Source organism: Crotalus tigris, unplaced genomic scaffold (genome assembly GCF_016545835.1).
Source record: "Crotalus tigris isolate CLP2741 ecotype Arizona unplaced genomic scaffold, ASM1654583v1 scf7180000018265.1456218, whole genome shotgun sequence".
In the NCBI taxonomy this organism is placed as follows: Eukaryota; Metazoa; Chordata; class Lepidosauria; order Squamata; family Viperidae; genus Crotalus; species Crotalus tigris.
In genome coordinates this window covers 845,911-861,746 of record NW_024096912.1, presented here as the reverse complement: position 1 = coordinate 861,746, position 15,836 = coordinate 845,911, and the positions used below count along the sequence as shown (strand labels likewise).

Here is a 15,836-nt window from a genome sequence, read left to right as displayed (position 1 = left end):
AGCTGAGAACAGAGCTATCGATTCAATCCGTACCTTGGTTCTCGGGTGCATAGGCCTTCTGGAAAGGCCTCCGGTCTGCGAAATGCAGACTGGAGCTCCATTCTCAGCTGCAGAATGAAGCTGCTCCTTCAGCTGCAGAAAAAGTGGGCCAGCTGGGTGGGGCTGTCAGTGCTGTAAGTGAGTGGAAAAGACACCCCCTGAAAATAAGACCTTGTACCTTTTTTGGAGGCAAAAAAAGACTGAGTCTTATTTTCGGGGAAACACGGTACATGTTTGCCAAGATTTCTAGAAAAGCGACTTTATTTATAGTAAATGCCAATTTGAACCAGTTTTGCCAACGGAACTAATGGTGATTTTATTTTTATTTTTCTTATTTTTTTATTACTGTCAATTCATTGTTGTTCTTCTTTGAAATGGTTCCAATCCATAAATACCATAAGTATTTAGCCAAATTTGGATCCTGAATCATAATTTAATTCTCTGGTCTAGAGAAATGTGGTGCAATAGAAATAAAGTGAGGTAAAATCACAAATAGTAATGGAATTGAAATGCTGAATGGTCAAACCATAAGAAGCCATCGGGATGTAGTCTACAACCAGTGGTACGCATATCACCAGTGGTATGCGAGCACCTGGCTTATGGTATGTGTAGGATAGGTTGAAAAAAATGTAAAAAAATGTTAAAAAATGTAAAAAAAGGTGTAAAAGTGGATGAGGTGAAGCAGCAGCAGTGCCGCACAGGCTTTGTGGCAAAGTCAGCTGGAACTGCATGTTGCCCAGGATCAAAGCGTGCAGCTCCAGCTGATTGGCGGTGGCCTTGGGGCTAGCAGGCAGCCTCAAGCAGTCTTCAGTGGAGATTCCGTTGGAGCTGCGCAACGCATTGCCTGGGTACCCCTACCCCCACCCAGATGTCTTCACCTTCCCCAAGCGTTTTTTTTTAGTCACCTGCTTTCAGCAGCATTCCCTTTCTCCTGTTCTTCTCAGCCTTCATGTGTTTGTAAGACAAAAAGAAAAGTTCCATGAGATTTTCCAATTTCTCGAAAGAAGTTAGAAAGTTTCATGGAACTTTTTTTTCTTTTTTACCCACAAAAACATGTGAAGGCAGAGAAGCAAAAGGAGAAAGGGAGTGCAACTTAAAGCAGGTGAGTAAAAAAATGCTTGGGCGAGGCGAGGGCATCTGGGCAGGGGTGGGGGCACCAACCTTACTCTGCATGGTAGCGGGAGGGTTAACGGCGGGTGCAGAGGGCCCAGGAGGAGCTGTGTAAAGCAGGCAGAGGGGAGGCTGGGCAGATTGTGGGTGCCGGCAAGCGAGTGAGATGTGCAGGGGCGCAAATCAGCATGTGCTCAGAAACGCTGATCTCATGCTCCTGTTCATCTTACTTGCTTGCAGAAAGCTGTAAAGTTTACAGCATCGCCTTTTGGGAGGAGGGAATAAGAATGGGCAAGCAAGAATGGGTGGGATTGGCAGCTGTGCGTCGTCACTCCAATCACCATTAGAGGGCCTGTGGTGGCCCTCCTTGGCAAGGCCCCACCCGCTCTTCCTGCCACTTTCATGGCTACCCTCCGGTCGCTGGGCTCGGCTGTCATCTGGAAAGCAAGGCCCATTTTTGCCTGCAGGTCAGTGTAGTGATGGGGCTGGAGCCCAAAAAGTGCCCCTTTGCATCCAGGAGGGGCTGGAGCTGCTGCAGCTGCAACTCATTTTGGCTCGGCGCTGAGTAGCTTCCTGGGGTCCAGCCTGGTGCTGAGGCTGCATCGTGCCTATAAAAGAAATGCCCGGGGCTGTGTGTGGTTGCGGGCTGCAGCTGCAGCAATGAATGAGGCGCTTCCTCTCTTTCTTCTTTTTTCTGGCTGCAGCCACGCGCAACGCACCAGAGGGAGTCCGGTAGCCGTGGCTCTTTCCCTGCCCCAAGCGTTCCTCCGCTGCCTGTGCTCTCCTCCCCCTGCAGAAGAACAGCAGCTGTGCTGGGTTCCCGGCTGCACCGAGCGCAACCGCCACTCCTTTTCAGAGGAAGCAGCCAAGGAGAAGCAGTGGGCAGGAACCGTAGCAGCCACCATCACGCAGCCATCTGGCTCAATAACAATGGCGGTGGTGGCAGTGGCGGCCAAACTCCAATTGTCTCCTCCGGGCTGTTTTATGCCATCCCCACTCCCGTAGTGCTGGACAATGGGAGGGAGGGAGGGAAGGAAGGAAAGAAGGAAGGAAGGCACAATGGGAGGGAGAGAGGGAGGAAAGGAAGGTACCACTCCCCTCCACCAGAGACTCACAAATCCCCTCACATCCCTGCCTGCACCCCCCCACAGGTACCCCGCAACCTGAGTAATGAGCTGGCCACGCCACCCCTGGCCATTGAGTTTGTTGTCAAAAAGTTGCAAAAGGTGATCACATGACTCTGGGACACTGTGACTGTCATAAGTATGAATCAGTTGCCAAGCATCCAAATATAAATCACATGACCCTGAGGATGCTGCAACAGCATTAAGTGTGAAAAATGGTCATCATTTGCTTTTTTCAGTGCCATTGTAACTTCGAACGTTCATGAAGTGAATTGTTGTAAGTCAAGGACTACCTGTACTTTATCATTTTTTTCCTTTTTTTTTTGACACCTTGCTGGGCGACTGGTGGTACTCAGATATTGCCTTATCCTAAAAGTGGTACAATGGGTGAAAAGATTGAAAAGCCCTGGTCTACAAGAGTCTGGATATTTTACAGGTGGAATACATCAAGCATCATCAAGTTAAAACTATGATTAATAAAAATAACCATGCTGCAAAAGATGGATGGCCATACAAATCAAATCAAATGAAATAAATAGCTATTAATTAAATAATTAATGAATTTCTATACTGAATTTCTGTAAGAGACATCCATTTTTCTATTTCAGTCCATAGGTTCACCTGCCTAGCATGCGGTAGAAAAGAAATTATGTGGATAAATATGCATATAAAATATTCTGAGGGCCTGTTTTTTTCAATATATTATCATCACATCATAACTGTATTAGAGTACTAAGGCAAGAAAAAGCTACTTGGAGCCATCTTTATAGATTGAAGCCCTGAGTTTATTGGGGCTAATCCTCCAGATATGTGCACTGCTTTGATATGTTCAGTTTAAGCAAAAGAAATAGAATATAAAATATTTCTATTGTCTCCAAAATACATTAAAAATGAAAACCAACAACAACAATTGCTTTTGCACATAATATTTCTTACCTGATAAATTGCCAAAGGTATGATCAAAATCTGGGCCAGTTGTAGGAAAGACAGGGCCATCAGTTCTTTCCCATTCAGTGCGATCTTTTATATGTTGAATCCAATAACAAAACCCATCTTCAAAAGTACAATTGATTTTTTCATTGTCTTCAAACAAGGTTGGAGTAAAAATAATAAAGTAAACAAGCAGTGAAATTCTACAATGTATATTCTGATTATATCCAGAATCAAGGGATTACAGGATCATGAAAAGAAAAAAAAATCCTGATTATTATCATTTTGATAGTGTACACAAAATAATTTTACTTATGGTACTTTCTCTGTGAAAAGTCTCACTTTGAAATTAGTTTAAAAGAGATTTTGAAAAAAACAACCCACAATTACTTGGATATATAATGGAACACATATATGTATGAGGAACTGTTAGGTTTCCATATTCATGGCATTTAATGTAATAACTGCTACAGACAGAGTGCCAGCATTTAGTATTATTGTTACAGTGAGTTGGACATCCTTCTAAAGTAATGGCTGTTCCACATGAAACAGCCATGCACTCTGCCCTTGTAAGCTGCGCACAATGATATTTGTTTGTTTTATTTATTCACTTTTCTCATAGCCAGCACTGCTGGAAAAAGCCTTGTCTGCCGAAATAGAGTAGGCATCACAAGAACTATGATATCTCATAGCTGACTTTCCTCTCAAGAGGTCAAGATGATGCATTTTTATTCTTAAAGTAGCAACTCTGTGAGTTTGACGAACATTAATAACAGACCTAATTGCCCAATATATTACCTAATTGAAGGGAATTGATGCAGGACTCCAGTCTATCATATTGGTTTTTTTTTTGGTGATATTATCACCAACAAAGCATTTAATTAAGAAGAAAATTATAAAAAACAGATATGTCAGAATCCATATTCTAAGGGGACCCCTTTCTTGTCTTAAACTCAAACTATATTCTCTCTATACTTCTGGGTTCTGCCATGCTCCTGGAGGGGAGGGGGGAAAGCACTGTGGGCTGTTGCTTTATTGCTTTATTTTCCTCTGTCGCTACATTGTAACACTTTGCTGTTCCTGCATACTATCTCTCCCCTTGATGTCAGCTAGAGAAGGGGGGAGGAGAATGGAGTGTGCCTCCAGCAAATGGTTTATCTCCACACTCAGAAGGGAAGGTATGAAGAATCGACAAAACATCGCTGAAACCCTGAGACAGCCTGGCATTATCAACTCTTTCCCACAATGGACTTAACACCTGGGCATTGGCCATGTGAACTGAACGTGGGATGGGGTTTTGTTGGGACACTTTTAACCCATTGATCTGAGTGGGAAATCCTCAGATACTGTCTATTATGCCTGCTGTCAGCTTCTCCTAATAAATGTTCCTTTTGGAAGAAACTGCTTCCACGAGTTCTGCTTTCTTAGGATGAGGTTTTGAAGTGGGCCCTGACAAGATAGCAATAAGAAAGTGATGGTAGAGTCTCAGTGAGTAGTTGGATGGGATAAAAAAGGACCTGTTCCTTTGTCATTTTTAAATTACATAGTTGATCAGCTGTTGCACACAGAGGAAGCTGTATGCTATAATTATATTTTTCAAACAATAGTCATATCTCTATTGTGCTGTAGTGCTTAAATATAAATTACAGGCATACTTACTGGTTAGCTCACTTGCATTGAAAGCAGTGTAGGTTGCATTAAAACCATTAAGGTTTTTATTTAAATCTGTGACAAATTCAACAGTGGCTTTATCAGAAAAAATATAAATTGTCCCAGGGTTAGAACCTGAGGTTTCAGCTAAGAACAAAAAAACATAATGAAAAAAATCAGAATGGAATAATATTATACGTATTCAAGTAAAAGTGAGTCAATAGATTTTGTTTTGTGGAAAGCTGATACAAAACTATATTTATTTCAGAATATAAAAATCTTTTCATTAATGTTCATCCTTTTTAGTAACAATTTTAAATCAAGTGTATCTATACTTTCAGTAGGATTCTAGTCACAATAGTCAAGTGCAGCTAACTCGAACTTAAAGTAAACAAACCATTATATAAATATAAGTAAACTCTGTCATCTTCATACAAAAGATTGAGGCCTGATTATATCTACTGGTTTTTCATAGCTATCATTCCATGCAAAGAAAATGTTTCAGAAAGTGTGTGGGATGGATTTTGTCTATGAAGGTTTAGGCAGTGTGATGGACTACAGTGAAGTATCATTTTCCCAGGACAGAGGGAGCATATTCCAAGAAGGAGACAACACAGCCCAGTGGTGATTGGAGTCAGAGGAAGAGATTTAGGATAGTTACTCCCTAGAATTTCCCTAAGTATATCTGTTAGGATAAGAGTGGTATAGGTTTCATCTGGCAAGATTTTGTCCAGAGGGTGTGAGCAAATAAAGAATTGAAATTTGGTTGGCTTGTTCTATGCTGTTCTGTGCTGGGCCTGAGAAAATAGTAATTATTATTTCTCTTGAAATGTGTAAGCAAAAAAGAAAATATTAAAATCCCCCCCCCAAAAAAACCTCTGATGGTTCAAAACTTGCACTTGTCATATAGGGCAATAAAAACTGAATATATTTTCTCCTACACTCACCGGAATGAGTAAATACTAAAAGGCTCAGAATAGTATAAATGCATTACAAAACATGAATGTACCTCTGATTGATGATTATGTCCCATCAAATTAGCAATCACACAGATCTCCTTAAGGATGATCTGTCCAAACCTGGTGCTACACACCTTCCAATAGTACACTTTTATAATTAGTTTGATCTTCATGCTGATTATTCCACTCTATTTTCTTCTATGTTTTCCAGCATTATAAACTTTTCAGGAGAACTAGATTTTCATATACCGTAATGTGTCCATAATATAATAACATAAGCCTGGCCACTTATACTTTGAATAAGAACTCTGGATTGATCTTCAAATATTTGTTTTCTTGACTATTCATGATATTCTCAGACGTCTTCTCCAACACCAAATATTCTTTCTATCCTGCTCCTTCAAAGTCCATAAAATACTTATTTCTATTCAAATCATAGGGTTCATTTATTTTTAAAATTGAATTAAAAAGGCATCTTACCTCTTAATATCTTTGTTGGACCTATACCTTCATAAATACTTAAAAAATCACTATATTTTTGTGTCTCAAAAGAAGTGAAGTTTATTTTGATAGATAGGTGCTTCTCCATACTAAAAGAAAAACATCAGGAAATATGCCATATTAATTATTAGGAAATCATAGCTGTATTGCAGAGTTGAAATAATGTGAAGTGAAATTTTTGTTATCACTGGTTGTTTCTAGTTAGTAGGAAAAGTAGGGAAAACTCACTTTCTTGGAAAAAAAAATCTCTCCTGATAACCACCCTTTTCCAGCCTTATCTGAAAATGCTCCTGAAAGTCAGGATGCTCTGCTGAATAGAACAGGTTAAGAAACATGTCAACTTTTTTATTTTATATATATATATATATATGTATGTCTTTGGTTATTCGGGTTTTCTCCCGCGTAAAATTGGAAGTGTCTTGGCGACGTTTCGACGAAATCCCATTCGTCATCTTCAGGCTGGTGTTTTCAGCTTCGTGCTCCTCCTTTGATAGAGTCATAAATCATAGGCAACAACAGACTCGATCACCCCGGAGAGTATCTGCCACCCCGCTTAGTGGATGGCAGGAATCACGGACTGGTTCTCCGAATAGAATAGGAACTATTACAAGAAAAAAGGAGATTGATGCTGTCAAGGATACAGCAGGGGGGTGGTTAGAAAGACCGAGTGTGAAGGGAAGTCAGATAGTGCGAGTGCATGCAGGATGTCTGTAATAGGATCTCGGAATAGAGAGCAGGAACATGATGGTGATGGATGTCGAAAGGGTGAAGGGAGGAAGAGATCCATCTGTGCAGAAGGTTTCAAGGGAGAGGAGGGGGGAAGCAACTTGGTGATGATGATCACATGCTGGATTGTAGAAAGACCGTATGCCCTCTCAAGTCACAGATGCAGAGAGATGGGAAAATGAAAGCTAGTATGCATGTAGATGGGGGGAATGAGGACAAACTGAATAATTGTATAGCAATTGACACAGGTGCAGCGATTGGCCGGTTGGGACCTGTTACATGGTCCAGAAGTCGAGCGCAGGCACTGGCTTGTTTATAAATGTCTCTCCCATTGATTTGTTTGCACCCTTATGATGTTGGCAGGAGACAACGAAAGCTAGGTCTGCTTTTTAAAAAACTTTTAAATGTTTTATATTTAAACTTTTAACATTTTATAAAACTTTTAATGTTTTAACTCTTCCTGGTGCTCACGTTTTATATATATATGTATGTAATGGACAACGTTCCTCTAGGTCTTCCTGTCCTCTACCATCTTCTGGAGTCCATTTAAGTTCACACCTACTTGTTCTATCCCAGCCTATTGCCGTCCTTGTTAACTGCACAAGGACAAAACCCCTGCTACTACAATAGGCTGGAGACTTGCAAACAAAAACAAAAACCCCTTTTAATTTTGTTGACAAACCTGTCAAATACAGCAAACTCAAGTCCAAAAGAACACGATGAAAAGCAGACACGAAGTCACAAGAGAAGTCACAGACCAAGATTCCCAGACGCAGTTTTCAAATGGTTGCCTTCAGCAACCAGCACCACCCACATCTCCTCTCTTTATTTAGCAGTCCCAAGGTGGTGCCTCTCCTTGCCGTTTCTTCTTACTTTGGAGGTACCTCATTGACTTCTGTTGACTTACTCTTGCTAATTGACGCCGTCTGCGTGCGTCAATTAGCAAGTCCGTCAGTTGTGATTCTTCCAAGTCTGACTCATGCTCCTCACACAGCTGAGCTTCATCAGAAACACGACTGGAGGGCCCAACTGTGAGTCCTGTACTTCATTAGACCCTTCCTCTGGCTCTGATGGCCCTTCAAATGCCTCCTCCACCTCCTCCTCAGATTCCTCCGACTCAGCTGTTGGGAGCACAGGCTGGCACGGATTCACAACACTACTGCTTCAGTGACTCCATCCAGCCATCTCGTTCTCTGTCATTCCCTTCTTCTATTGCCCTCAATCTTTCCCAGCATTAGGCCCTTCTCCAGTGAGTCCTTCCTTCTCATTAGGTGGCCAAAGTATTTGAGTTTCAACTTCATGATCTGGCCTTCTAAAGAGCAGTCAGGGTTGATCTCTTCTAGGACTGACCGGTTTGAACGCCTTGCAGTCCAAGGGACTTGCAGGAGTGTTCTCCAGCACCATAGTTCAAAAGCCTTAATTCTTTGGCGCTCAGCCTCTCTCTCTCTCTCTCTCTCTCTCTCTCTCTCTATATATATATATATATATATATATATATATATATATAGAGAGAGAGAGAGAGAGAGAGAGAGAGAGGCTGAGCGCCAAAGAATTAAGCGCCACATACATATATATATATTCGCGTTTAAGAAAATTAAAAACGTGAACCCTGGGAATGTTCATGGTGAGAAATAAAATGATCACCAGGGTAATAAAACTATAAAATTTATTAAAAAGCGCCTAGCTTTCGCCGTCACCTGCCGGCATCCTCAGGGCTAGTGCGCCAGGGAGTGAGAGAGTCACTTTTATAGGAGTAGTAAAGTCTGCGCACGACTCCTCGACCTCGTCATCGGGCCTAAATAGGGTGACTGCGCACGATTGGTCTGTTCCTTTTTATTCATTTCAACTGCACGTTCATCCTCCTCCACCCTTCTTTCCCTCAATCTTGGGGTGGATGGGCAAATGTCTCTGTAATTACAATGGTCTCTATGTTTTAACCCTTCTCCCTCGGGGGTAGGTGGCAATACACATTTCGTGTTTATTTTGCAATCCTCCTTCGTTTCATTCTTCCTATGGTAAGTTTTTCTTTTGGTTTTGGTGTTTTTATTTCTTATATAGATGTCATCTGAGTGATCCTGTAAGTCCTTTCGAAGTAGTTGTAATACACTAATGGTCTGGGGCTGGGGGGAGAACCGTTCAGTCGCGGAGGGGGAGGGGGGTGGCGATTCTTCGATCACCCCCGCATCCGGCCATTTCATGCACGCCGCACCATAATCAGACAGTCCGGAGGGGGTAGCGGCGGAATCATGTCTTCGCTCTTCCAGATGATCTCACAGACCTCTCCTAAGTGGGTGCAGCTCGTCGATGGTCCGGAACTGGGGGATAAGCTGCTCGATCGTGGATGGAAGGGGGCGGCGGCTCCCCGGTCATCACTGCACATAGCCGTCCTGCACGTCTCCTACTGCGGGTAAACGGTCCGGGGGGGAGAGTAATGATGGAATCACGATCCATTTGATCCTCACAGTGTCCTTCCTCAGCTTGTCTCCTCTCTCTTGCGTCGTTGACGGCTGTGCGGGTCCTCCGGAGTTCTCTGGGGTACGCAAGCAGGGGGGGAAGCAATTCAGTCCCCTGAGTTCGTTCTCCTTCTCCAATGCCATTCGGAGATCCGTCTCCGATCATGCTCTGCGGTTCCCTCTCTCCCATATCAGTCGTCATGGTCTGACAGGGGGATCTCTCTTTTCTTTCAGAGATAGCCAATGCATTTTCTTCCATGTGCGGATGGATTGCCCAGCCCCAGACCATTAGTGTATTACAACTACCTCGAAAGGACTTACAGGATCACTCAGATGACATCTATATAAGAAATAAAAACACCAAAACCAAAAGAAAAACTTACCATAGGAAGAATGAAACGAAGGAGGATTGCAAAATAAACACGAAATGTGTATTGCCACCTACCCCCGAGGGAGAAGGGTTAAAACATAGAGACCATTGTAATTACAGAGACATTTGCCCATCCACCCCAAGACTGAGGGAAAGAAGGGTGGAGGAGGATGAACGTGCAGTTGAAATGAATAAAAAGGAACAGACCAATCGTGCGCAATCACCCTATTTATGCCCGATGACGAGGTCGAGGAGTCGTGCGCAGACTTTACTACTCCTATAAAAGTGACTCTCTCACTCCCTGGCGCACTAGCCCTGAGGATGCCGGCAGGTGACGGCGAAAGCTAGGCGCTTTTTAATAAATTTTATAGTTTTATTACCCTGGTGATCATTTTATTTCTCACTATATATATATATATATATATATATATATATATATATATATATATATGAAATAAAACAATCAGAGCACCAGGATAATATTAAAATAAAAACTGTTTAATATAAAAGCTAAAGCTGAGCCTTTCATCAGTCAGCACTACCAATATCATCAGAGCATAATGCAAGATTGCTGGGAGTCCTTTTTATGTTGCCGGGTGGCTCTGCGCTTGGCTCCTTGAACTAGTTACCAGTCCATCTATTCTCTCTACCTGGTTTGTTCTTAAACAGCCCACGTGGTGTGGTATACTCACGGATACCCATGGAGGAAGGCAGCGTCCCTGGTTGGAAGAACACACGCAGGAATGCAGTCACCAGAGATTACGCCGATAGGTGTCCGGATCCATTTAATACCCCCCTCCCCTGAATGTAAACAAGCACAGTTCAACCAAGGAAGGTCAGATAGACCCCGAAATAGAACTAGAAAAGATGACAGACGTGGGAGCAAGTGAGCAGAAACAATCGGCTCACGCTAGCAGACAGAGAGCGGTTGGATCCAGGAAAAAGAAAACAGCAACCTCGGAAAGCACCAATATAGTAAGAGACATGGGCCATTTAAGAACAAACCAGGTAGAGAGAATGGACGGACCGGTAACTAGGTCAAGGAGTTGAGCGCAGAGCCACCGGGCAGCATAAAAAGGACTCCCAGCAATCTTGCATTATGCTCTGATGATGTCGGTAGTGCTGACTGATGAAAGGCTCAGCTTTAGCTTTTATATTAAACAGTTTTTGTTTTAATATTATCCTATGGGATTAGTAGTGAGGTGGGGTCAGGATTTGGATTTGGATTAGGTTTGAGGTTAGGGTTGTGGGTTGGAGTAAGGGTTTTTTCAAATAGTATTCTCAATGTTTAGCAAACAGCATAATGTCTGGGTTCATGTGTTTTTAAAAAAGTAATAGTTAATTATCATAAACAATATGTTAATTAATTGCTCGATAGTCTTCTTTATAATATATATTCAAAGTTACATATCACATTCTTTTCTCTCTAACTTGTTTTTCTAGCTATTAATAAAAAATTATCCCATGTTCTAAAATACATTGAATCTTCTTTCTCTTTTATCTTTAAAGTCAATCTATCAATCTCTGCACACTCTAAAATTTTCTTAATTAATTCTTCAGTTGGTAAATTTTCATTTTTCCAATGTTGGGCAAATACAATTCTTGCTACAGTTAGTACATGTAGAATTAAATATATACAGTCTTTCTCATAATTTGCTCCTATTATTCCTAACAAAAATAATTCTGGCTTAAAGTCTGTTTGTTTTTTAGTCAGTTTCTCCAACCATGAATGTATTTTTAACCAAAATCTTTTTGCTTTAGGGCATGTCCATCAGATATGGTAAAAAGTACCTAGACTTTATTTGCATTTCCAACACTGTTTGAAGTATTTTTAAACATTTTTGCTAATCTCATTGGTGTCATATGCCAGCTGTTTTCTTTATATGCCACTGCTTTAGTTAATTTAACATTTCTTTCCCATAACCTTTGCCTGTTTTCTAATTCTATACTATATCCAAACTTGATATTGATGTCTGTGATACTTGGGCCAAACTTTCTTGTGGTTTAATTTGAATGGTGAATGATTATCATTCTCTAAACTTGGTTATATATGACTACTGCTTCTGGCTTTCCAATCAGAATATAATGTCATATCTACATACACTCCCCAATGGGACAGTCCTGTTTCCCCCAATTAACCAATAGTTTTGTGGGTTTGCTAAGGATTATTATATTCAGTGCAGCAATATAATATTTAGGAGGGATGGAAGCTTTTTATTTGAATATAATAATGGTTCCAAATCTGAAGAGTGGGGGTAGGAATAGTACCTCAAGCTGATGTAAATTTATATGAATTTCAGGGTGTGGTAAATGGTCTTCTATATAACATCTTTTTGTAATTTTCTAAGATCATAGATTTCTAATTACCGAAAGAACTATCTATGGTTATCTAATATAGAAGATGAAACAGATTTCTTATTTTCTTTGTTTAGGCTGTAAGTCTCTGTCTAAGAGAATTTGGAGAAATAGAAATATTTTACAACTTTAGGACTTTACCCCAGGGACCATAGGATTGAATGCAAATTATATTAATTATTAAACATGGCGGTTGCATTAAATTATAAACAGTGCTTATTTACACAGCTATATCATAGTCTCTGTTATATAAGCACAGTTATTTTTAAAGAGGCAAGCATGAAATCCAAAACAGAAAACTGTTTTAATTTTAGTTACTTATCTTCCCAAAAGATATGAAAAATATATGTTTGACCCCAATAATTTCAACTTGTCAGAGTCAGTCTGGAAAAAGCATCTAAGCATATTTCCATGTGATCTATAATTCTTCCTGTTCATTCCTACATAGTATTTATGCAGATGAGAAAATAATTCTAAAATTTTATCTGACAAGAAAGAAACACAATAAAACTGTTGGGAAATGCAATTTAGTAAAACACATTTGTTTCATAAAATGCCATTTGACCACAATACGTCAACTTTTTTATCAGTATATTAAAAAGAATAATATTATATGGTTCAGGAAGAAACACAAAATTAAACGAAGAAGCAATAATGTCATCATAAAAGTAATGCTCATACAAACAGCAATCATAAAAAAAATTCTGCTTCAGTTTCATCATGAAATACTGCTTTTTTGTTATTAACTTTTTCCAGAAGCAGATAATGACAATGTTGTGTGCAATTTGATATATTTGTATATATCACCATGTGAGAACTGCAAAATTACCCAAAAAATGCTTTCATTAATATCCATACAAGCAGGTGAACAGTTTCTTCACCTGATAAATTGGAATAGTTTCCTTTTTTTTTTTTTTACACATTTTAATATTTGGATCCAGAAACAAATGCAAATTGTAGTCTCAAGGCTATTAAAAGATATTCTGTTAAAATCTTCAGGTAAGTAGTTAATATGGACCAGATAGACAAACAGATAAAAACTGACCTCCAAGGTCCCTTCCAACTTTACTACTATTACTATTACTATTGACTGGGACCCCACACTGATATTAGCATTTTGTTCTTTGGTCCCATGTCATGTACTGTACATAGCAGTAGATATTATCTTTGCTGTTACTATTTTTTTCTACTTTTGTTATTTTTTTGCCCATAATCATTTGGATGTAGCTTAAAAATGAAAATGGCTCACATGAATTAGCTGGAAGAACTTTCAGATGACAGCCACTAGGATAGGGGTTTAAAATTATACCAGAGCATGGTTTGTTATGTTTTAAAATTAGATAGGCATCAAATATTAGGAAAACATGGATTTATGAGGGGTATTGTGATAAATATTGATTGGATTGCATAAATTGAACATGAAAATATTAATATAAGAGGAAAAGATCATTTCAGTTGCAGAAAGTATCCATTTTAGATGTAGAATGTTATGAAGTGCCTTACTTTATTATCCATCGGCAAACAAGATTTGAGCTATAGGGTTCTGGATAATGAATAGAATGGAAAGATCCGGATAAACCATCTAGAATGAATTTTCCATCACAGGGTGTAGCTGTAAATGGACGGTGATAAAAATGGTTTCAGCATATGATGAAAATAAAACAATCTAATTGTATTTTGTTTTTGATTAAGTAAAGCATTGGTAATCGTAAAAATATCTCCATTCAAAAAATAATGTCATTGATTAGAAAACAGAATTTAGGAGCTTTAATTTATTTTTATTATCTAGAGACAAATTCTGCATGGCTCACATGAAATTCTAATCTTAGAAAAACTATTTAAAAATACAATTAGTAAACAATAATAAATATCGTCATCATCAACAACAAAAAACACCACTCTAAAATAATACTTCAAAATAATACTTCAAACTACAAAGATTGCTCAAAGAGTTGAACCTTCTGAGCCAACATCTTTTTTTAATGCCTACTCTATACTTTAAAAAAATTAAAAAACCTGCTTAATAAAATTTGTTCAAATGTTCTACACAACTCTGGATTTTCAGAAAATGCTACTATTATTCATATTTCACTACAGTATGTACAGTATTTTGAAAGCTCAAATAAGATATTGAATAGTTGCTTAATTTTATGAAAGAAGGGCTTCTTGTGTTACTCATTGCCTATATTTTACCTGAGATGTTCACTGATTTACTGAAACTATTAAAATTATACCTTTCCTGTGGTATGTCCTTGAACTAATTAATTAATTTGTATTCCACCTTTATTATTATTACAAATAACTCAAGGTAGTAAACATATCCAACACATCTTCTTCTTCCTATTTTCCGCACAACAACAATCCTGTGGGGTGGGCTAAGCTGAGAGACAGTGCCTGGCTCAAAGTCACCAAGCTGGCTTTCATGGCTAAGGCAGGACTTGAAATCATGGTCTCCTGCTTTCTAGCTTTCTAACCACCAAACTGACTCCTGGCTTTATATCCCTATCATATACTGAGGTCTACTGACATATTATTTTGTGGGCTAAATACAGGGCTTTTTTTCCCATAGAAAGCCCAGAATGGAGTTCCGGCACCTTTTTGGGATGGAACCTTATAGAATAGGCAAGGCGGGTAGTAAGAAGTATGTGAGTTCCAGCAGCTTTTTTTTTTTTTTTTTAGAAAAAAAGCACTGGCTAAATATCAGTGCAGTACATTACTAATTACTACGTTACTAATATACACACATCCATTCTCTACATTATTTTGTATGCTTATAGAAGTGATTTTGTTATTTGGCTAATGGAAAAAAAGAAACACCGAAAAGCTGCAAAATATAATGCACTATAATTTTGCAAGTATCTTCTTTCTGCTCTTTGTGAATTGTCCATATAGAGGTCTTCTAATCTAGGCCCTTCAATTTTTTTCTATTTAAAGCTCTGAATATTATGAATAATAATATTAAATTGCATTCCAGTCATAAATCTCTTATCCTGTACTTTATGTACACTACGTAGTGTGAGAAAATGGAACTTAATATATTGACTACATACAATTATTATTGGAACCTCAGTATAAGGACATTAATATTAATTGAAGTGACCTTCTCTAAGTATAATAAGTTATTCTTGGTAGAAATGTTTGAGTTAATTTAACTAGAAAAAAATCAAGCTTGTAACTCATAGTTTTTACTTGTTAAATATTCAATGAGAATAATCAGCTAAATTTAATTTCTCAGTTAATGAATTTCATGACTGAAAAGCTGAAAAGAGGGACCTTTGTATCACTCTAAAATGTTTCTACAATTTGCATATATTCATTGCTGTTTCCTTGTTATTATCTACTTGATGATCAGTGAAGAAGGAACACTACTCCCTCTGCCTTTTGTTTGAATGCCTTTAAATGTCACCAATAAGGTGGTTAAATAAATATAGAGAACCGAAGACATTTTCAAATTTCGATAATTCTTTTGTTATACTAATATATTGAATCCTGAACTTTGAGATAACCTTAATTATAAGAAAATGATATTAAAAGTTTGAAAACACTGTTGTGTAAACAAAGTTAAATATCTGATGAACCTAGAGTAAAATATGATTATGACAAAAGTGAAAAATCCATT

At 38.8% G+C, this 15,836-nt stretch overlaps 1 protein-coding gene across 5 annotated transcripts in view; it reads right to left on the bottom strand.

The window, feature by feature from the left end:
* The window catches only part of TMPRSS15 (transmembrane serine protease 15), a 65,623-nt gene that overhangs the window by 36,443 nt on the left and 13,344 nt on the right, over nucleotides 1-15,836 (bottom strand). For all 5 annotated transcript variants that reach the window (XR_005557430.1, XR_005557431.1, XM_039349354.1 and 2 more), the window contains exons 9-12: nucleotides 13,721-13,829; nucleotides 6,293-6,402; nucleotides 4,863-5,000; nucleotides 3,210-3,356 (exon numbers count right to left, since the gene is read on the bottom strand). Coding sequence is in view for 3 of the 5 variants with exons in the window: in XM_039349354.1 (XP_039205288.1) it covers nucleotides 3,210-3,356; nucleotides 4,863-5,000; nucleotides 6,293-6,402; nucleotides 13,721-13,829 (504 nt within the window). In the remaining 2 variants the exon portion in view is untranslated. The remainder of the gene's footprint in view (nucleotides 1-3,209; nucleotides 3,357-4,862; nucleotides 5,001-6,292; nucleotides 6,403-13,720; nucleotides 13,830-15,836) is intronic.